At 25.9% G+C, this 25,487-nt stretch overlaps 1 protein-coding gene across 1 annotated transcript in view; it reads right to left on the minus strand.

The window, feature by feature from the left end:
- LOC114118990 (zwei Ig domain protein zig-8-like) overlaps window positions 1-25,487 on the minus strand; it is a 221,587-nt gene that overhangs the window by 106,104 nt on the left and 89,996 nt on the right. Inside the window, exon 4 of the mRNA XM_050202814.1 lies at window positions 24,142-24,159. Within this exon, the coding sequence (XP_050058771.1) occupies window positions 24,142-24,159 (18 nt within the window). The remainder of the gene's footprint in view (window positions 1-24,141; window positions 24,160-25,487) is intronic.

The raw sequence follows: 25,487 nt of genomic DNA on the forward strand, positions 1-25,487 counted from the left end.
ACATGAGTATAGTAGATAGGTGTACTCTGCAAAATGTTGGCTAACTAATTTACCTGTCTAAACTTTAAATACAAAATACTTATAAGTTATAACTAATTATCTATATTTTTTAAATTCAATTGTTATACATTGAGATCATCAAGAAAGCTATTCTGCTTTATGAGTTTGAAATTAAAAATGTATAATGGCTATCTGAAAAGTGAAATACTAAAGAAAAAAAACATGTCAGTAACTTCTCTAATATTTCTCATATAGTAGATATTATATAAACACGTGATAAGAACTTTAAGTTTTTATGGTTATTCATTTTTTAATTATACCAAAATAAAGAAATTGATTTTATCGAAATCTGGTTTTGGTTTTTATTTTTTTCTATGGTCGTTATAAGAATGACTAGGTAATTCTAGGTACTCTTTACTCTCCTCATTAAAGTGGAAAATCAAATATTTTTATTGCCTAAAAAGGTAATGACAGATAGATATAAAAAAAAATAACACAGATAATTGTAAAATCAATATATTCACTGCTCCGCCCAAATTCTTATAATGAATACGATATATATATTTTTAAGAAGAATTCAAATTAAAAAAAAAAAAAAATGTTTTAAAAAACTTACTAGTTTTAAATCAAAAAAGTGTTCACCTTTTATAATAATCAGATTGTTTTTCGTGCTCCTATACACCAGACCGTCGCGTCGTGGCGTCTTATATTACACTCGGTCACGTCAACGGAAGTCTAATATTTTATAACAAAACTGTTAATTTTTATTATTATATTATTTTAATTTTTATTGTTTCAGCCGGAATGAGCTGCAGAAATCATACTTGGAAAGTTTGGTCGTATAGAGGTGTGTATCAGTGCAGAAACGCGTAAGACTATAACAACTCTAACGAGTTCACCTTCTCTCCCACGCGCACCTCGACCGTTAGCGTACCGACCGTATTTGGTAACGGGTTTTCTTAATCCCTGGATTTTAATCAATATTAACGGTGTACTGCAATGTGTAAGGTGCTGGGTGTTTAACGTACGTGTTTTGTGTTGTAAGAGCTGAGTTTTAAAAACGGCACCACTACTATCCGGGCGATCCAGACTGGCGGAAGGCCAGCAGAAAATTCATTTCTTTATTTTTTTTTTTTTCTTAAACCTTTGGGTCTTGCCGAACACACACACTTGATTTACCACATTGCGACGCAATTCACGAGCATAATAGTCCGCGTGTACCTATTGAGCCCCGGTAACGATATATTTTTACCGCCAAAATATTATTATTAAAAATAACAATACGACTATAAAAACCCATATAGTTATAATGAAATCCTGGCTGCTGTGATTTAACTTTTATCGTATGCTTATAACTTATAATGAATTTGGCTTCACATTACTGTCTATCGAATTGGTGTAATACATTGATGTATAAAAACAAATATATATATATTTATTAGAGAGGAGAACGTTATAACTTATAATGTATTCATGTAGTACGCATACTCAGTATATGATGAAATGCAATCATAGAAACAAAGAATATTTATTCTATCATTCTAAATACAATAACTAATCAGTAATCATGACTGAATATTTTGATTAAAATTATTTCAACAATAATAATATGCAAGTCCGAATAATTAAGGGTGAGCTTAAAATATAATGCTGATCGCATTTTGTAAACAAATAATCGCATAAGTGTGTATTGAAAATCAAATGATTAAATTTAATTAATTATGTAGATTTAGAATGTTATAGTGTATAAGATGCAAAATGGTTATTTTTTTCGAATGATAAATTTATCGCCATAAATGATTTCACATTACTATATTAATAAAATGCTTTAAATGTTAATATATAGGTAGTATATATACTTTTTTTATTGTCGAAATAAAAAAAAACTTTCATGGACATTTAATGAATTGTAACACTTCAATATAAATATTAAATATGAATATCTATAATCTGCAATAAAATTATCGTAACCACAGCATATTAAACAAAAATTAGACCCATTAATAAAAAACTACCATCATATATTGTAAGGTATTGTAATAGTTACAATATTAAACGGATCTCATTGTTAAATCTATAAATTAGGATAAAACTATTGAATAAAAAATAATATTTATGTCTCATCGGTCATAACTCACGGCAATGTTGTAGTATTGACGCAGTCCGTCCTCTGCGATAAACACGATATAAAGGGTACTCGGAAGCGAAACAATATGTGTCAGTAAAACATAAAATGAAATACACGATTATGCACACACACTTTAATAATAGAACGAATAAAATCAATTATAATAATTAAACACCGCACAAAAAATTGACTCGCGTCTAAATAATAAATCCCTTTTTGACTTTTACTCCTTGATTATTCGATGTATCGAATGGCGGCAAACGACTATATCTGTTTGTCGGATCGGCATTGTTCGTTGATCATGTTGTCGCACTGAATCTCACATGACCGTGTTAATATCGAATACCGTAGACTGGCGGACGAGAAGAAAATGTAAATATCGGTTGGTAGTATGTTTGATAATAAACGGCTGTTCAGGGACCATATAAAAATAGGACACGGACATTGGTGATGCGTCTTTAATTTTTAAAATAATTATATTAATTATACCTATAAAAACGAAATAGTGTAAAAATAAAAATCGAATGTCACAATTGTTGGACTATTATATTTGCATGGTTTTATTTTAAAACTTATCCATTGCTCTCAAAGTTATTAAATTTATCATATTATCGTCGATAAAAAAAAAAAAAAAAAACGATTAAAATAATCACATTTATAAATGACAGCATAAATCATCGCGTTCAAAACACCGCATTTGTTAACAATACTTCAAAACTGACCCTACTCGCATTTCTTCGAAAATTTCAGACGGTCGCAGGTAGTTATTTCCTAGGATAAACCGATGTTAACAAAGGAAAATGACCTTTTCAAAATCCATCACTCAGATTCGCGTGAAATTTTTTGTGTGCTTTTTCTGTTTGAATACAAGTACACCAACAATCGATCTATTTTCTAAATTATTTTTACAACATGTAAGAACTGAATTCCATAAATCTTATGTATGTATAAATGTGAAGAATTATATTCATACTATATTATAATATTACCTAGTGTTCATTTTTATTTAGCAATTTAACAATACGGTAAAACGTAATGACATTAATAGTATTAATACTAATAACGAAATTAGGTAATGATAAATTGTACTGTAATACGATTTTACCATATTAAACATAAATGTTGGTCCTTTTAACATTTTATCTCTTCTCATTTTTAAACATTTAAGATTGATAACAAAGTAAATAATTGTTATAATTAAAATATTAATTTAAACAAAAATAAAAAAATAAATACAATGATACTCACATCATATGATTAATTATCATGTTAGTTTAAACTACAAATCAAAGACCTCCGATAAACATACCACAATTCATATAAACAATTTTTTTATTTTTTATAATTTTATTTGAATACAATAATGTATTTTTCATGATTAATATCAATGTAAAATGATATTACCCAGCAAAATTTATTATAGAATACATATAATATATAAATACAAAAAAGAAAAACATACATGGTTAAGGAACAAAAAATATGTGATATTGGAATTTAAAATTTAGAAAATATAAATATTATTTTATTAATAACGCTAATACAAAATATAATATTGAATGCATTAAAATTAACACGATTTTATGATCCTATGTAATTAACATATTGTTGATATTTGATATGTTAGTTACCTCTCAGATAATAATCATAAAATATTCAGGGTCACTGGTATATATTATGTATTATATATCATGAAGTTAAAATTATTGATAATAAATTAAATTGGTATACTTTGGTATTTGTTTCAAATTTGACTTGAATATATTGGTAAAGATTTAGTAATTGATATTTCATTTGCATATTAGTCAAACTCTTATATATTATGTTTAATTCTATTTTAACATGTAATATTACATTGTTTATGAAGCTGAGATCGGCTTATAGTTACAGTACGTAGTTTATGTAAGTTTACTATCATAATAAATGGTGTAATAATAATACATTAAAATAACAAATTACAAAATTTAGGCATCGTGAATGTGGCAACGTCTCATAAAATATTCTATGTTCAATTGTGTTGCTAAAAATGTATATTATACTCAATTATGTTTTATAGCTTTATTGTATTTTTATCGGAAAAACACATTATTTTTTTATACATTATTATTTTTAAACAGTGTATTAGACAATTGTTAAATGGACAAAACCTATATGGAGTTCAAACATTGCGTTTTTTCGGGTAAAAATATAAAAGGGGCTAAACCGTATTACAGCTGATAATGTAAGTGTACTAATAATACAAAACTACCTTCAGATATTTTAGATAAAAAAATAAAAACGCTGAAAAATATTAATATCTGTTGTTTGTAATCAACAATTTTTGATCCTTATTACATTAATTATGTTAATTTTATGCTATCGTGGATGTGGTTTGATTAGATGAATATTAGAATAAGTTCTAAATTCTACGCATAGAGGAGATTCATTGATTCTACCAATAGATCCTGTTTTTAAAGGAAGTTTAATGTACTGTAAGTTTTAAAAGGACCAATAGTTGGTGGAGTTGATACACAATTAATAAATACATACAATGCAGATATCCTTCCGTGGTAGTGATTATAGTAATACATATTGATAATATGTTTAAAATCGATGTTGGTCCCGAAAAGGACCGATGATTAAATTACAATGTGGATTCGGATAATGTGTTACTTACACCATAAGACCACATCAAAAAGTGAATCGGAGGAAAACTTTATTTTTCAATGGTAACCGTACTGTGCCATATTATATATATATACACACACCGTGTATATTGTCATATACATTCGGTTTAACTTCCAACACGAACCTGTCAACGAGCGTGTTCAAACACACCGCGCCGACCGCGTCACAGTACGAGTAATTCCCACAGACCGCGGCTGGTTCCGATAGCGTTCGAGATAATGGATCGCGAACACATAGAAAGGGCGTGTATTTAGTTCCGAAATTCTCGCACGGCGTGTATATATGTAATATGTATATATACTATCGGCGTATACCCTAGTCCACATGCAATATGACGCATATATAGGTAAGTGCCAGCAGATCATGTTCCTCAAATTTGTAATGAACGTATATTTCATATAATTTACTCGTTACCGCTCGTATTCTGCTGGTAGTTCGATATTAACAATAATTGTTGTAATGATAATAATAAAAATATAAAACTGAACTACAATCCACCTAGACACGTATCTGTTGAAGTGTAAACAGACAAATCGAATGAGTGATATGTTGTAATTATTCATTATGAAATAATTATAGGAGAGATAGCGTGAAATGAGGTTGGATTTTTTAAATTTTATCCTACTTCGTGCAATAATAGAACAACTTATAAGTAAATAAAGAAATCACGATATGCGCCGAATCTATAATAATGAGGAGTGTACAAGAAAGACAGTGCTCGATTCTTAAGTTTGAAGTGTGTTTGGGTAGTAAATTGGGACCTATATCCTTTTCCTAAAGTATAATTTATACCTACTGTTATTTTTTGATTATATAACATGTCGGAGTTGGAAATATCGGAGGAAATTCACTTGTTAAAAGTTCTGTATGAGATAGGAGCAATTGACAGTTCAAGCTCTAAGAAGCTTTAAGAATGGGTTATTGAAGAAGAAGTAGGTAACATTAAGACCTATACGTAGAGACCAGTTAAGAGTGTATTGTTGGTGGAACTATCTAAAATTCTAGAAGATTAACACCGTATATTGCCTAGAATGCCAACATGACCATAAAAAGTTGGTATTCTATTGTTAAAAATATTTCTCAGCGATAAAGTGACTAAATCACGTTATACAAAGAGAGTTTTCATTGTCCATTTTGGATACTAGCCTCTCTTCCCTAAACGTTGGAAAAAACATACTGTTAAATATATTGCAGTACATGTAAGGTACAAAGATATATCAACAAAAATTAAACGTCTTAAGCTCTACCTACAAAAAATAACGGTCTAGTTATTGCGTGTTTGTGCTACCGATCCAAACAGCGTTAACGACAAATTGAGATGTATATAATATAATATGTTATTCATACTGACAGTCTCTATTCACAGATTTGTCACAATTCGTGAAACCTATACGTAGACTAAAATACTTTGCTATTATATTATTCTCCGCGTTCATTTGCGAATTAAGCAGCATAATTATTATAAATATATTTTTATCATTAACCGCATCCACAGCACGTAATAAATTTAATGTTCGTGTTTATTCGTTGTATAAATGATCAATACTTCTCTACGCCAAGGTCCGTATATTTTATATTACGGCAAACATCAATATGGAACATTAACGTCATTGACGAGTGATTTTAAAATAATCAAGTTCTGTCATGTTGTCCCAATTTAAGTAGTACCGAATATATTAAAATATCGTTGGCGGGATAGAAATCTATTTATACTGGCCCTCTGGACTAGTACGCTCCCTGCCGACACCCAACACAGACCAGTTGTCACAAAGTTTTCGCTTTTAAATAAAACTCTGTACAAGTTTTCGATAAAGGCTTTTCAAACAATAATTTAATCTACTACCAACATAGATGGCAAGTATGAAGAAAGTTTTAGGTTACATTTGAGTATTCACGATGAAAACAGCAATCAAGAACATTACAGTCACGAAATATTCATTGTAAATATACACAATTGAAAGGGAAGTAATATTTCGACTTAACCAAGCGTTTAAATATCGATTTTTATTTTCCTTACAGTATAAAATCAAATAATTAATGATTTATACAATGCATACAAAGGTATACTCTTAATGCCTTTTCAATTTAAATTGTTAAATTTCAACTAAATAAATAATAGACGCCTTTAAAAAATAGAACTGTCTTAGCAAAATATTAAACACATAATAATTATAAACATATGCAATGAAATATAAATAATGAAGTGTAACAAGAACTAGCGCATTTAATAATAAAACTAATATCGATGTATGAGAAAGGAATAATGAATAGCCTTAAGGGTATTAAAGTAAACAGAATAATAATCGTATTGCATATCATTTCCTTAATAGTTTAATGACAATCAAAATTCAAAATACACTTAATTTTTCAAAACATGAAAAATTAATCAATTTGAAAAAGATAAAAAATTGTACTTTATATTAATATAGGTAACATAGGCAATAAATAATAAGAATATAAATGACTGTTTGTATATATAATATATATTTTTATGTCTATATACCATTGTATACATTATGTAATAACTAATAATTCACAACAAATTGCCATTATATTATAATATCAAACACCTTAAAACAGCACGCATTATTCATAGCTATAATTTTAAAATAAAAAAAAAATACATGTTTATATTTTGTGCGTAATGTGTACTCATTATTTATTAATTTTTATGTTTGGAACTTCTTACAAGATGGTTTACTTTTAAATACATATCCAAGTGACACGAAGCTTCAACATTTTATGACAAACAAAAGGCATTGTTAAATTATTAAATTTGTAATTCTTATTACAAATAATTTTACATAATAATTTCATAGACGGTAAAAATACCTTTATGGTGCTGCATTATTACGATGTAAATACTATTTTAAGCCACAAAAATGTCATATCCAATATGCTTTCACTATAAAGTATCTACACTTTTAGTGTTAGTTAAGTTATTTTAGAAATAATTAACCAATTGCAATTATCATAAAATATTAAAATTTTACTACCTATATTTGATTATCGGAATATTGTAACAGAACCCCTTAATACAAATAACAAAACTATTTGTCATGAACAATAGTAGTTATTAGAATTACAAAAGATCTTAAACGCCATTTTATACCAATTTACTTTTATATACCAATCAACGTTTATTTTTATGTAGGTTTTTTGTTATACCTAATACAAAAAAATACATGGGTGCTGACACGTAGCCACGAGTCCTTTTGCAACTAACTTTACTTTAAAAGAATGTATAGAAAAACAAAATATAAAGGTTAATTGTGTGGCATATTATCCCGAAAATTTGCACTTTATAAAAAGAGTTATCAGTAATAACTGAACTACACCATATTTGTCATTTAAATTTCCAATCCTACCTGGATGTATCATAAGTGTATTATAACAGACGTTAGAAAATATAATGACATCTATACAAGATTGATTATTAAACAAAATTTCTTGATAGAATCGTCACAATGAAGGGAATGAACAGAAATTAAAATTACGGCATTAAATATAATAAATTCTAAGCCCATGTGGCTTTTTTTTATGGATCGCACCTTATGGCTATAATTTATATTGATTTTTAAGTTAAAATAAAATCTTTAATAAAAGTTAATTTTTGAAAATAATTAGATATAAATAACTATAGTTAACTAATATTTGTAAATCTTAATCGTGAAAACAACAAGAACGGTTAACGGTTAACATGTCAGCTTTCTGAAAATTTATTGTTTCTATTATCGTTTATAATAGGCTCATTTAAGTGGCCATGGATAAAATACATGACATAGTTATGGGATAACAACAAAAGAAAGAAAGGGAAAAAAAGAAGAAAGTGCGAACGCAGGATATTACCACACAAAAAAAGGACTACGGTGAAATTGGTTTTAGGACTTCAATAAAACGAAATTTGTCCATAAAATATGGTAAAATTATATTGCTTTTCATATTTGATGATACTGCATAATATATGTACAAGCAATGTGTAAACTAGTATGATGTGTCTATTAGTCTAACTAAACGATATTTGTTCCTTTACATTTGTTATTTTGATTTATTGAATAAAAGATTATTTGACTATATTGTAATATTAGAAGTTATATAGAACGTATAGCCATTTTTCATAATTTAATAAATAGGTAAATACAATATGACAATATATTACAATTCTTTGTAAAATTAAGCTATAAAATAAATTTTCAACTATACAATAATAATATGGTAATATATATTGGTTGTTTAGAGGATCTGTTGGTGCTTAAACATACAAAATATTATAGTATACCGACTTTAATGATCAAAGCCTTATAATTGTGTGATAAAATGTACATGTTGGAACATTTTTATGAGTAATTAAAAAAAAAACAAAAATAGTTGTATGGAACGAGTACAGTTATGAAGTACATATAGTCTTATATCCGATTCACCAACTGAATATTGAGGTACCTAAACATGTTTATTTAATGTGTTAGTTAAATTTATATTTTCTTATTTGGTGCATGTCATATTTATAAGGGCAGAGCGCAATTGAACTGGCAGTGTTTCTAACAATAACCAATTTTCTATTAGGCTTTTAACATACATAATATATGTTGTGTACACACGAGAATCTTTTGTCCCAAAATTCACATAAATCTGTCAGTGGAAAATAATTTCAAATAAAACGCTATAAAAGTAATCGCTTGTCGTTAAATTAAGACACATTAAATAATTGTCATGGTTTTGAAAAGAAAAAATGGAGTACATTGTCAACTATGTCTAATATAACTTCTAACTGTATAATATAAAATATAAGTTTTTATGTACATAAAAAAAATGTAACATTTAATGTGTGATAAGTATAGGAAAAATTGAATGTTTATAGCTTCAACAAAACGTTAATAGTATTTTTTTTAAATAAAAGAATTATAAATAATAAACACATCATACAATGTATCTTGTTTTATACCACATTGTTTAAATAGTACGTGAATATTATACCTCATAATATTAATATCGTATGCGCGCAATTTTAAGTCAAACATTTTGATGTACAAGAGGCAGTATAAATTATAATATTTGTTATTGTAAAACAGCGTTTTAATTATTTTAACTGCAATATTCTGGTAAAAGTTAGTTTTATTATACGTATCATAAATATTGTATTAAACAGTTATTAAACATTATTATAAGTTATGATAAAAAGTATGTTAACGATTTAATGCATCAAGAGATGCAAAAATAATAATAAACAGACTGAGAAGCAACCATACCCGTCTTACACGTAGAAATCTCATGAAAAATCGACCATCAAGAAAATATATTAAGTATTATTACTGTTGAATCTTAAGATTTACAAAATTAAAGTATAACACCTTGTTTATGTTTTATGACAAAGAAATGATATTGTGGTTATTTTGGTTTTATTTAAAATTTACGATTTAGTGAGAAATGTAGCTTATAATGTTCACTTAAATTTGAAGAAATGACAAATTATTTTTAGTTCTTTCTTTGGCCATAGATGTCCTATTGTCCTGATGTACTCATATATTGACAAATTTTATAACGAAAAGAAAAATTAAAAAAAAAAAACCATTTTAATGTAGTACAGTAAAATTTCCATAACTATCCAGTTAAGAAAACACAAGTATTGTATATTAAGAAAGCCTCACAGTTGTTTTCTTGAATGTGGAAAAATAAGTGTAAGTATTTTTGGAAAAAATAAATAAATAAAAATGCATTATATGGAAAATCAAAAATATTATTTAATCCGAATAATCGTCACTCACTCTTAAATTACTTAATTTAGTCTGATTTTTTTTTTTTTTTTTTGTAGAAAAATAAATAGTTGAAAGTAGAAATTCTAAAATGCATGATGAAAGTTTTGATTAACATAACAAAATTTTAAAATAATACCTAAAAATTTTTCGATAATAAATCTCTCCAGAATTTAATATAATTATGTCTTATTACAGCAGCTATATCATTATAGTTATACTAATTATTATATTTATAGAATATAGATTATTTGCATTGTGCTCGTGAGGAGATTAAATATTACATAATGCCGATTAGTTAGTTGGCAAGAAGCAACTGGATATGAACAACTGTTGTAAATGTCATTATAATAATACTATTCACAATTATTCATGACCATATTTAATTGTAATTCTGTTCCAACATATTTTCTTCTACACCTATAAATTATTCAGTCGTGATATACGGCTTAGAATACAGAGACTTCTTGTTTTCTCTGCATTTAGTCTTGATTCTTGGCTATAATTTATGTACTTCAGTAACGGCTGCACCACGAGAAAACATCTTTTATTCAAAACTACAAGACAGTTTGTAGGGTTTTCTAGAATTCGAAAGCTATAATGATCGATTTATGCAATTTAATGACAACACAATTACTTAATTTTAAAGTTCCTTCAATTTTTTCCTTGTTTTTTTTTATTTTTAATTAAAACCAATTTTCTGATCCTTAAATTTAGTGTTTGTTGTTCTATACACATAATACATTCATACATTGAGATAGCAATTTCAGTAAATATTTGAAAATGTTATTATAATATTATTATCATATTATATTCGTTGTTTTATTTTACCAGTATAATATTCTAGTAAAATTAATTCTTAATAAAATATCATAAAAATAGATCTACTAATTTTAAGTCAAAATACTTTATTTATTACCATAATACCTAATACTTCAATTTTAGTACACATCATTTATAGAATATCGACGTATTAATATTCATACGATTACAACACGGCGTGATAGATAGGCAAAATGACTACATGACTGCTTTGAAAACGTATATTAAACATAACTAAAATAATTAATATAATTTGACATTAAAAAAACAGTAAGATAAACTATATTCTGTTTTTAAATTGAAGTCACACTTAGAGTCATTATGATATTAATTACGACGATAAATGTGACGATTAGGATTTGGAACTTAGCGGGTCAACAATGCTATCTAATAACGTTGTTTGTGCGCTTAAGTTATAATTGTGTGCAAGTACCAGCAGAGCACTTATAAGTGACACCCATTTCCATAAAAATAAGTTAAACCGTTTGAAAGTGGTTAGAAGATTCAGAATCGGAATCGGAACAGAGTTTTTTGCATTCAAAAACAATTCTGAACTCGATAAACGCCATACGCCGTGACAAACACAAATGTGTGTTCAATGATCCGCCAACTTTAGGAAGACCTAATCATTGTTGAAATCAAAAATGCGCATGTGTGCCCCTAAGTGGTCTATCTATGACTATATATAATTATTTTTACAAACATTCTACTGTTTTTGACACGGACAAACATAATATTATATGTTGTTTTAAAACCGTTAAATGCATACCAATAATTATTAAAATATCAAAAGAACAATAAACTCCGTTTAATATTAGCAGAAATTGTTTTCAACTTCAGCATATTTTAATTGAAATATTTACCAGTTTTCAATAAACACAATATTTTTCTTGGAATTTATAAAGAAAGGAATACAATTTTCAAAATACATAAAATAAAATAATGTTGTAGCCAAATTTATCATCATTAAATATTTTATACTAAAATGTATTTATTTTGTAGTTGTTATATCCAATATAACTTTAATACGTATAGTTACCAATATATATAATATTAATACACTTTGCAATTATTAACAACTCATGCGTTTTTTTGAATTATAAAATAAAAATGACTTTACTATAATTATATTTAAAATAAAAAATAGTTATAGCAGTTAGAAGTTATAACATATAAAGTACAGAAAAACAGTTAAGTATTTAATTTTACAAATGTACGTACGGAATCTAATATCAATTGATTATAGTGATAGCTTTCACTCATCAAGTATCAAGGAAAATGGACATTGAATTAGGAAAACCGCTATTTAAGAATAATTTAATTGAAACTTTAAAAATCATTTGTTTTTGGTGTAAATTATTTTTCACCAGTATTTTCTAAGACGTTTCTATCATTCGTTGGCAAACTATACTCACTACGTTTATAGAATACCTGTTCAAAGTATACACTTGATTCAATTCCCAACCAAACCCAAGGGATACATGAAACTTTTTCGGATTTTTCACTGACTAAAAAGTGTTTTATAAAAAATATTACAGTAAAACCGTTGTTGTAACGTGTCTCACTTTCTCAAGTCGAAATCACTTCTACCTGGAAATTTATTGACTTGGTTAAAATTCTTCTTTCTTTTTTACAAATTCTTACGTCTTATATTATATATATTTAACAAGAGATATTGAAAACAAAATATATTTATAAGTTGATCAGAAAATTATAAGTTACCTACGTAACTTAATGGTTCCAAAAAATAACAAAAATAATTCTTACTTTTCAAAATTATTTTATTCCATTACTTTCAGTGGTTTGTCTATCGTGTAAGTAATAATATTATACACAATATATTATAACAGTGTCATTTTTTTTCTCTTGGCGCTTTATTCTATAAATAATTGCATCACGAACGCTAATAAGCAGTCACCATATAGTATATCTAATGTTCGTGTTGTATTTTTTTTATTTTTTATCTCATGCAATTACAAAATCCTAATGGCAATGACGTGGATACACTACAGACCGTGAAATTACTACGATAAACATTACGACTTCTTTCGTCTTTGCGACCGACGTCAAACAAGTCTGAATAATCAAATGCGATATTGATATAATATTTTAAATTATTATATTATTTATACATACATAATATATTATAAAAAAAAACTGTTTTATTTAGTTCCATTGATTTGTCTTGGAATATAATATGTAAATCACTGATCAGTTATCCCATGACCGGTTTGTAATCGGGATATTTCAAAATACCAAACTTCATTAAATCTTAATATGGACGACACTTAGATACTAATGTTTAAGTGTGGTGGTTTCGTGTAAAGTGATCCAATGAATAGTGATTTTATCTACGCACCAGTCAGGATGTTTAAAGCAACGACCCGTTAGCATATCCCCAGATCGACACTTGAACGGAACGGATAAGCGCATCAGACGACCGGAACACCCTAATGGACCGGTGTCTTTGTGTTCAGTATTATCGTCAGATTTCATCCAAAATTAACAATAGTACCCCATTTAATAATATTATTTATTTTATTGCTAATGCATGAGTAGAGTGTAGCATAGTTTTACCTTGTGTTTGCTTCAAGTACGTTTTAAAATTTCGGAAAGTGAACTAATCTATGGGCTATTAATTTGATTAAGTCCCGTATAAAACAATTATTCAATAATTGCATTTAAATAAATCCTTAAATAAAAAATACACAAGACAGACTAGTATTCATAAAATACCTAGTCTTGATTCAATTATTTTGACTTTCGAAATTTGACATTTTAAAATTCTAAGATAATTCATAATAGCATACACACATTTTGATTTATTGTCTTCGAGTTCTAAATATTAAAAATGATATGTAAAACTAAATAAAGATATAAAAATTAGGAATTTTTTTTTTAATATTACTAATATTTTATTTTGAAAATAATTTTTTCATTTACTGTTTTGTATTTTTTATTTAATACAAGTACGCACTTTCTACTTAAATTAAACTATAAATATAAGACTCAACAAAATTTTTAAGACACATCGGTAATAAATTAGTACATATTATATAAATTGTCTATAAAGCTTAATCTTATTTTATGATTGGAAGAAACAAAATTTTTTAAAAAAAAAGAAAGGTGTAAAAGTGTGTATCACTCTGCTATAGATAAGACGTGTGGAGTGGGTCACTATGATAGATGTGTTAAATTTGATAGCAATGATACATCATTCTACGCGTACACGAAAAATGATTCTTAGCTGAGAAGGTTTGTCAGTCTAAATCACAAGAACATTTCATGATATGTTTTTTTATAAATCTATTAAATCAAATTTTTTATTAGTATTATCACAGATTAATTTTAATTTTAGTCAAAAACATTGCATTTGTTTTATTATTAGTATTTAATTATTATAATATTTTTTATTTATACCAAATTACTATATCGTATATAATTATTACTCGTATTATTAAAACTAAATGCCATCTGAATGTAAAATGATATGAATTGGTAATGGTATAAAATAAATAGATAATATGTTATTATAATGAATATTACGTTATATATTATTATTAAATATTTTGAAAATGTCATTGTGTTTAGTAAAATAATTTAAAATAATACATGTACTTATCTTGAAAATATTATTTTTTCAATTAAAATGAAATAATTAACATAGTTATTCATCATTAAAATATTATAATTAGCTCAAATTTGTATTTCAAATATATTATATAAAAAATTATTTTCAATGCATATTTTTTTTTTCAATTATTAGTTTCAGTATTAACTTTTCTCATAATTATGTGGAATATGTTGTTTCATTCTCAAACCTTAAATATAAAAATTAAAGATTTTTAATATTTTACTAAAAAATAATTGTTGTTTTGTACATTTTGACGATTTTATAAAAATTCAAACTTCAAATAAACAAACAAAATTGTGCCAATATAAACATTAATTTTTTTTTTATGATTTTATATAAATATTATTAAGAACACTAGATACGTAGCGTATATCAAAATATACTACAACAACTGCTAGCAATTGAAATAAAGGATACATAAATTTATCAACCTCTCGGCTCTCATATTCTGTCTAGAACTTCTCAAGAGAAATCACAACTAAAACAAGAACACCTGAGGGAATTCCTAAGTAGTGCTGTTAAAGTCTTACTTCATTCCTTTATTAACAAAATTATTTAAGTTATCTTACAAGAAGATCAATTCACGCTATACACTAACATTTTTGGTTCCGAGTACAAATATAAATATACGTTTAATTAGATACATTTTTTTATTCTTAGATCAATAGTTAGTCATGTTATATATTTCTATATTTAACAAGCTTAAATAGATCATAAGACGTGTATTATTTATAAAAAAATAATTAAAAATATGAAAATATATTATAAATGAATCACTTATAAAAATATCAATGCATGTTAAAGAATATTTGATCGAATAAATTATCATCGTATTCGTAGAAAAAATGTAATAAAATGATTAGTTAGCTTAAAATATATTATATATTATATTACTATTTAATGTATACTTATATTTTTAAGTACATGTTATTAGGAAAAAAAGTTATGACAAACTATAAGTTACATGAAGTTTTTTTTTTTAAAAAAAAATCATTTTATTATAACTTAATTTTATTGAAATAGTTTTCATCATTTTCATATTATATTAATGTATTCTCTTTTATGCCCATCAATTATAATGCGCGTATGTAAGATCCGGTTAAGTTAAGTCATAAATTTACGTTTTTAACTGATGCAAGATAAAAATATTTATCCACATGATAATAGTATATAATACCGACAAATATTTAATTTTAAACACTCAAATAAGTTAAGTTAAAAAAGTATATAGATGTGCATAAAAAAATAATTGTTTTATGTAAACTGTTATGAATTGATAAATTTTATGTTAATAATTTATTATTTTCATTTTTAACTCATTTAAGTTAATAAAATGTTAGTTTTAGAAAAAATGTATACATAATATATATTTTTAACTGTACTTAAAATAATAAAAGATGTTAATATCAATAAATAAAGCTTTTAAAAATATATTTTTTTAAATAAACATACAATTCAATATATTAGACTTTTTGACTTTAATATAAATATTTTTATGTCATAAAACTTAAGTAAAGTCTATAAAAGTGATATAATGACACATTAAAAAAAAAAAAAAAAAACAATAATGTATTTTGGATTCGTTCCGAATTATTTAAAACATAAATACCTGTAGCAAGTAATTCTAAAAAAAAAAAAAACCCATTTATTTAAATAATGTGTCACAGAAATATTTCAATACGTTTGTTAGAAATAGTCTTTTATTTTTTTTATTCAATCTTATGAAAAAAAACATGTTTAAAATAAAAAAAAAATTAAAATACCATAACTCATAAGGGTTTTAGTTTCAAAACCAATATTCAACAAAAATGTTTGATGGTCAATGATAATTATTTTATATTTCGATAATATTAAAAAGATAATTATTATAGCTAGTATTAAAGTCACCATGCTGTTATGGATATTAAATAAAATAATTAAAACAAGTGAGATCTATGTTTTTTGTAAATATAAATATTTAAATATTTTTCCATAAATAATTTTTAGTTAATAATCTTCCTAAATGATAACATTTTATTCTTGATAATATACATATAATACAATATATATGTATATATTATATACATATATATTATATATGTATATATTAAAAATCCGTTTTCATATAAATGATAAAATTATTGAGAAATAAGAAATAATTTTTTTTGGGTTAGTATAGTAATGTGGCACGTAATTATTCAAGTATAAAACGACGGTGTCCTTCTTATAATTTATGTCATATATTGTAATATATAAAAATGCTATATAAAATTTGTATCAATTAACAACCCATCGATAATCAACATAGTTTGTTAAAGTTAGTCATGTGTAATGTGTGTACGTATGCATACGATTCCTGATTAGGGTCAAACAAGGCACAGTGTTAATGTGTATATGAATGGCTTGTAATGTATTTCCTCAATACGAAGTAATTTAACGAAAACAACTGTAAAACAAACAATCAAAACAACATACATACGTAGCATAATGTAATTTTTTTTTTTGTGTTAATGTTGTTTACATAATCCTATATACTAAATGCGTTTTTATTTTAAATGAAAAATATCTTGTGGAAAAAAAAGTGTTAATGGTTAAAAGCATATGGACATTATTTTGGTATGGGAAAACAATTAACAAATATAGTATTGTTTGGGGTGTGAAAAAAGGAGGAAATAAATAATTGGGTATGAATATTGAAATGAAATAGCCATTTCACCGACAAACCAAATACTAATTAATATTGACAAACAAGAGTAATATTTAGGCTATAAATATGTACCTAATCAATAATAGTATAAAATTGCGATGGTTGTAACTTATATAAAGTTCACATCTTGATTTGTGTATTATTCCCAATAATATATAAAAAAAATAAACTGCAATATATTTATACATTTATAGTCTGAAATAATATACGAGTATAGTATGTAATAATTTATAGACAAATTTTCCAATATTAATAGAAAACATTTTTAACATTGTAAGTATTCATTCTTCAGGATGAAATACGATTGTATTTTAATATACAAAAATGTTATTATGTGGATACATATAAATTATATTATTTTCTAGCAATAAAATAAAATGTATTTATTTCACAAAATGTGGAATAAAGAAAATTAAAAGTAACATATTAATATTATTAGTGAATGAATTATAATACTTAAATTCATATTTGATTATATAATATTATATGATACGTTGATATGAAATATGAATATATGAACGATAAATGGTTACAAATGTATTTTTTGAAAAGAACGCTATTGTAATGAAAAATGTTAAAAAGTAAAAATCTATTCAAAGTTGTATTACTCATAAAAGTAACAATCATGTTTATTGATGTTATTATCAACAGTTGAAATAAAACTTTTCAACATTTTTGTTTTGTCAAGTTAATAAAAAAAATACAAATTATTTTAAGAGATTTGCATTAAGAGGGATCAACGAAAAAAAAAGTAAACAGTATTTCATACAGTCAAAATAACATTGTTTGCTGTAATTTTGTCACCCACAATTTCGCTATTCTCATACTTTTTTTGACGACCACTGTAGGTTTTTTTTGTGCCATTCATCGAAGTTATTTCTTGATTATTTTTCAATACACGTGCGTGCGGGATTATTGTAGTAAGTTCGTCTACACGCCATACGCGCCACAGTTCAGTATAATATGTTATTGTACTATTATAGTATCTTGTAAATTCACAGGAATTCTTTGAGTACATATTGAAACTGTTTTTTTTTTTATTTATATGTTTTAATGTCAATATTGGTAAACAACGTATTATGTTTAGACCATTTTGAATATTGTCGTTCATGTCAAACAAATCGTTATATATAGCTAGGTAGTTATCGTAAATTTAACACTTACAATGTTAAAACGACTAAATACCTTACTTTATTATATAACCTAAACCTTTTAAATAACCTAACCTTACACCGAATCCTGATGGAATATACTTAATATATGTACGTTTTTTTTTTCTTTCATACGGCATATGTACGTAATGGCAAAAGGAACAACCTCGTGAGTGGTAAAAAATATGTAAGCATATATTAGAAGATTTAGTTGAGACAGTTTTACTGGACAGCTAAGGTTGTGTGTGTGAAAATGAGGACAGAGATGAAGATCGGAAAAAGTAGAAAAAGCCTAGAATCCATCCTTCCTTTCCGTGCTGTGACAAATGCGATACCAGTTGACGACCGGTCGGTGGAGTAAAGCACTGGTGCCAGGTGCGCTGCGAGTGGCCGGGTAACGCTTTTACCCGTTAAGGGGTGTGCAAGGGGCGCGGCGAGTGTAAGAAAAACGAGCGCAGGTTTTAAGCCACCCAGGAGAGATGTTAGTAATAAATAATAATAACGGAAATTTCGACCCAATGATATTCAACTTGTTTGGCTTCTACGTATAGTTGTGGTGACGATGGTGAGGTGTGGGCATAAGTCGAGAAAAAAAACATGACGAGGTTTCGCTGTAGACGAAAAGAAAAAACGTAATTTTTCAATACACAAACCGTCGAATCTCGAGTCTTATCTTTTTATAAACGGACAAAATATATATTTCAAATAACAGCAGGAATTTTTTTTTTTTATTTGATGTCTAGATACCACTGAAAGTTATTTCTTCGCACGGACGGAATCGTTTAGTCGAACATATTGAACTGTTGTTTGATAGTTTGTTCCATTACCCACTTCCATTGACAAAACTCAGTAAACGTATAATATTATAGCGATTTAACACGCCCGTTGCTTAGGCAACGTTTATTAATAAATATTAATTTTCTTATTCATCAGTTATTGATCACAAATAATTACAATGAATAAATTAATTTCCTATGCTAATAATTATTAATTATTAATGTTTATATAATATAATAACTTGAATTATATTTATAAAATATTGTTTAACTAGTACCTACGTCATCAGGTATAATTCAATACTTTCATTCTTGGTTTTAAACATTTTTATATTATTAGTTAGATATTGTTTAGTTGGCTCTCAAAATGTTAATATAATATATAGTATACTTTTAAGATAGCTTCAATAGAATACTTTAATTTGGAAAATATATACACTATACACAATGTTTATTAAAACTAATCTAATTTAAATTTCTCATATAATAAATACTAAATTCTTTACACACCTTGTCACTTATCTAGTATTATAAAAGAAGTTATAAACATTCAAATAATTATTTTATTGATTACATATTATAATATCTTTAAATTCTTGGTACTTATTAAAACTTTATTATAAAGTTAAACTTAATTTTGAAAATGAAATTCTTATTTTTGTTGGATTTTGATCATTAAAATAAATGTTGATATAATTAATACACAATATTATAAATATTTTTTAAAAAATGTGTACGAGAAAGAGGAATAATTTTTTTTTAAATAACAAACCAGAAATATGCTAAAAATGCGTCCAAACGTCATTGCACTCGTATTCGTACTTTTAATATTAATTTATAACACTGTACGTATAACTACAATTTATTAGAATACATAAAAAATAGTCTGATAGACTAATTATGGGTTTTACCATTAGTTATAAACAATATTAGTAGGTATTTATAATTTTTTTTTCTTTCAATTTCAAGATAACGAAGTTTGCTCAATCATCAAACACCAAAGTTGCTTAGAAGGTATAACTTTTCATTAATTTAATTTATGAAAATATATTATATAAATAAAAACTTGAGTAAAACACAGTTTTCATACTTATACATAAACTTAATTTCTGCCATGCACGATTGTTCTACATAAAACTACGTAACGTAGCACAACATTTACTAACATCTACTTGCCTACTTTACCGCATTACGCTGCAGAAACATCTTTAGAATTTTATTGGAGTATAGGTATATAATTTAATTTATTTCTCATAATTTATGGTTTATATATAAGTTAATCAATGTTATTTAATTTGTATTTTAAAATAAAAAACTCTATTTTTGCTATCCTTAAAATGTATCTTTTTAACTGTCAGGATTTTATGAATTAACATAGAATTTTAAATGTAATATCCTATGTAAATAAAAAAAATATAATTATGAAGTAGATATACGTTAATATCTTTAGGTATTAGTAGAACAAAATACAGTAATATATATATATATATGTATGTATGTATGATAAAACAATTTTTAATGTTATTTTAATAATGTTTATTTTATTCCTATACAACAGTTAAAACAATCAACATCACTTTAAATTTTTAAATAATAACCTATGGTATATTATTTGAATTTGAAATTAACAAAAAGAGAATATTTAAATAATCAGTTCGATATCCATTAATTTAAATATTTTAGACTAATGGTTTAATAATTATTGTTTTAAGTTTTTATTGAATAATTAGAGAAGAGTAGTTTAAAACGTACAAGTAAATCATATTATACTTTTCTCCGTATCCCCAGAACTTTCCTAACCTTTCCCAGGCTGAATATTAAATTATTATTATTATTATTATTATTATTGAATCGTATAGATTTTATATTTTATATTTGATTTATAGAGATACGTCATCAATATTAAAAAAAATCTTTTTTCTTTTAAAGTATATAGAATATAGATAAAACAATTTTAAGTTAAAATTTAATAATAAAAAAAGTTGATACCACTTTAAATATATATATATATAATTCAGAGGGAGGTAACAATAGTTATAAAAATAAATATTAATATGTTGTAGTACAATTAACAGTTTATAACAATTAAAACGAAATGTATGTATATTTTATTTAAAAATATTTACGTATTGGTTTCTAAAATAAATTCCATAAAGATATATTATGTATATATATTTAAGCTTGTTATTCCTATTAATAAACATAGCCCACTAACTTAATACAAATTACATGTTATAAATTATAATTATATGACGCGAGTAAGGTATTGGCGTAGTTCGAATATCCATGCATTATACGCTTTTCATTATTGCTGTTATCAGACTATAGACACGCCTATTATTGTGAGCTCGGTGAGTTATTTTATACGACAGCTGATGTTTCAGGATAATAATGTGTATATAATATGTTATCCCGAATTTATAGTTTCTCTGGGGTTTTCGACTACGCCACACAATGTTCACGCAACTGTCAGTGTTTCACACGATCCCGTCCACGGCATTTTTTCCACCATATTCAAGTTACCGATTCTTTGGATGAAAGTTTTCGCAAAAATTCGTAGATTATCCCTTATCCTATATATATATATATACGTATGTAACGTGAAACGTAATGGCAAAAGTGGAATAAACAAAAATAAATAAATAAAAATAAAAGTTGCGCAGCACGGCCTTGGATGGGTGGCTACTGGATGAGCGTTTTGTATCTAAAACGAAATTTTGTTTTTAACGATACTTTCCAGTTAACGCTTTATTTAGAGTGCTTCGCGGCATGTAAATAATTAACAACACGGCGTGACGTACGAAAACGCATACTCACTTACATGTATGCATTAAGTATCTGCTTATTAATGTGCTCATCCTGTACATGTGTTCGCCCGGAGAATAGATTTTCGATGTTTTTTTATTTATTTTACGGTTGGCGTAATTGATTGAACTCGACCGCACAAATTTCTCGTGAAATAGCGAATTTCGTCGGAATTTATCTCATACGCCTGCGGTGTAGTATACGGAAAACGGACATATAGTCCCATAGCAATGAAGTTTATAGGTGCCTTAAGACCAAACAACGTATATGATTCGTAAAACTAGATATTATTATCATCTTATATGGTGCTCAACGTTTTAGCGTGAGTGTTACTGAAGAGTTAAAGGTCCATCAATTTTTAATCATACATTTTATATGTGCGTAGGAAGAAAGTACTCTACGACTATGTCTCATATCGTAATTATTTTGTTCTTCACATTCGAACTAATTAATTAATCATGTGTTTTCTCTTACTTACGAACAAACACAGAGAACTTTTGGCGCCTCTGAGACATACAATTTTGTATGCACACGGCCCCTATAAAGTTTCAGGTTAAACGGTATATTATCAAGTATATAATAAATAATGAAATGAGTCTAAAACTGTACTAATTACTGCGATAAACGTGTATTATTATTCTGCGTTAATTACGATGAAAACAATAGTGCTATACTGCTATGAAATAGAGACGTTAAGTCCACTTAAATATATATTGTTGAAAAATATAGGTCGTGACCTGTTTCACATATGATATGTTTAACAACGCTACGGTGAACCGATGAAATACCACTTTAACCCCTTAGAATTCTTGTTATTAATACTCATGTTAAGACAAATATAATAATATTATAACCTAAGTCATTATTAATATTTAATTTTTGAACGATTGAAAAAATGTAATAAATAAATATATTTCCATAATATTTTGTTAGGTTTGACGGAATTCTAACTTGTAAAATAGTTATAAATCACAATTTTTTTCTAGTTAGAACCGTAATAAAACCTTATCTGTATTTTGTGACATTTTTTTTATGTATTTTACATCCTGTATAACTTATGTTAAAACAAAAATTATCACATATTCAATTGTGAATAACAAAATATAAAATAAGATAAATATTCTCTCTAAAAAAAAAGAAGATAAAATGCATATCGTTCTATTTAAAAAAAAAAAAGTAATTCTGTTTCTACGAGTCATAAACGATGAAATACGGAAACATGTTTTGACAGCAGGGTTTAGCCACTATTACGTCACATGAACCGAATCGTTATGAAATTATATTTTGTACTTTACATCGACTTAAAAAAAATGAACTGTTGTTATTTCTATAAAAGTTGTTTAAACAGACAATAAAAACTAAATACTAACAATTTCAAATATACTAATATATATTTATAATATAAAGTGGATATTTATTTATATTTATTTTTATTTCCAGTTAAAAGTTAAATGTTCACTGCATGATAAATAAATGAACCGTATTGCTAAAACCAAATTATTTATTTGTATACACTAAGAATAGTAAACTATAGATTTATTAATTTGTGTAAAATATCTAACCTGTAAGTTTCGCTGTATTGCAATTTACGAAGCATTACATTTTTTCTATCAATAATTAGTTCAGAAGTAAACAATAATAAGAATACGATTTATAATCGTTAGTATAAGCTTAAGCTTATTTTATGATAATTGCTTTGAAAATAAATATGTTTGCACTTACTTATTGCAGCCGTGTTTCCTGAAACAAAAATTAAAATCATAAAAAAAATGTCCAATAATATTATAATATAGTTGAGTAATTATTATAATCAGTGAACTAAAAACATATGAAATCAATAATAAAACCACCTATGTTCTGTATATAGTTTGTACCTACTCTGTATGCTAGTTATATAATTGCATACAAAGAAAAATATTTGATCAGTTAAAAAACTATTAAAATAAATTATAGTAGGTATAATATAATATATAAATAACATAATCAAATCAGTTTTGTTTAAGTGTATTGGTGTTTAAAATGTCTATAATTTAGTCAAAATTAAAGACCTCCTTAAAAAATCATTTCCAAACCATTGATAACCGATTTCCTAAATGAACTGCACAAAATTTTCACAAAAATATTATTACATTATTACATTGGGTAAGTTGTCGATTTTTTCTTTTTCAAAGAAATCTGTTTTATCATTCAATTAACAGTTTATTTATCATTGGGTAACAGTAAAGTTTACGGCAGTAAAAACACCTCCATTTGTTATTTGGTTGTTTTAGCTAACACAAATAGTGTGTCTTCCCAGAATATACAATTTTATTATGGTTATCACATTTTGTACGGTTTATACATACATACATATAGGTACCGTCTAATATTAACAATAAACAATACATTCTATATAGAGCTACGGTTATACATAGTGTGCTGTCAACATTCTTCTTCCGATTCGTATACACATTCGTTCTTTTTATCCGCAATCAGCAAATAAACGTATAATATATATTATATAATATATACTACAATTCCGCGACCGAAAATATATTACAGAAAATTATTATATATACTACATTATCATAAACACGTATTAAATATTTGTCATCATAATATATGTGTATTTTAAGTATGGCGTTCATACCAAAATTCTCATTCTATTATTTATAATTTTGAATATATTAATGTTGTATGCGTTAACACTAGCTAAAATAACCTTTTGTACTAAAAGTATTAGTATATTATTATTATTATTTTATTTAAAATAAACTTCAGCTACAATAATCACAATAATTTTGCTTAAACTAGGTTTTTCTCTTTCAGATTTCATTACTCATATAATATATTATAATTCTATGTCATTAAAAACAATGATATTAAGAAAATTATTTTTTTTAGATTTGAGTTTCCTAGTACTGTACCACCTTCTTATAAGTGCTAAGCATTTTACATGCTCTGAGCTACTCTTTGTATTTGAGATATACTATTAGTAGGTATTTGATCGTTAGTAGTACTCCTCAGGTTTCGCATTTAGGTAGATATTCCTTTGACATTATTAAATTTATACTTAGATACAACAATTT

Source organism: Aphis gossypii, chromosome 3, assembly GCF_020184175.1.
Source record: "Aphis gossypii isolate Hap1 chromosome 3, ASM2018417v2, whole genome shotgun sequence".
Classification (NCBI taxonomy): domain Eukaryota; kingdom Metazoa; phylum Arthropoda; class Insecta; order Hemiptera; family Aphididae; genus Aphis; species Aphis gossypii.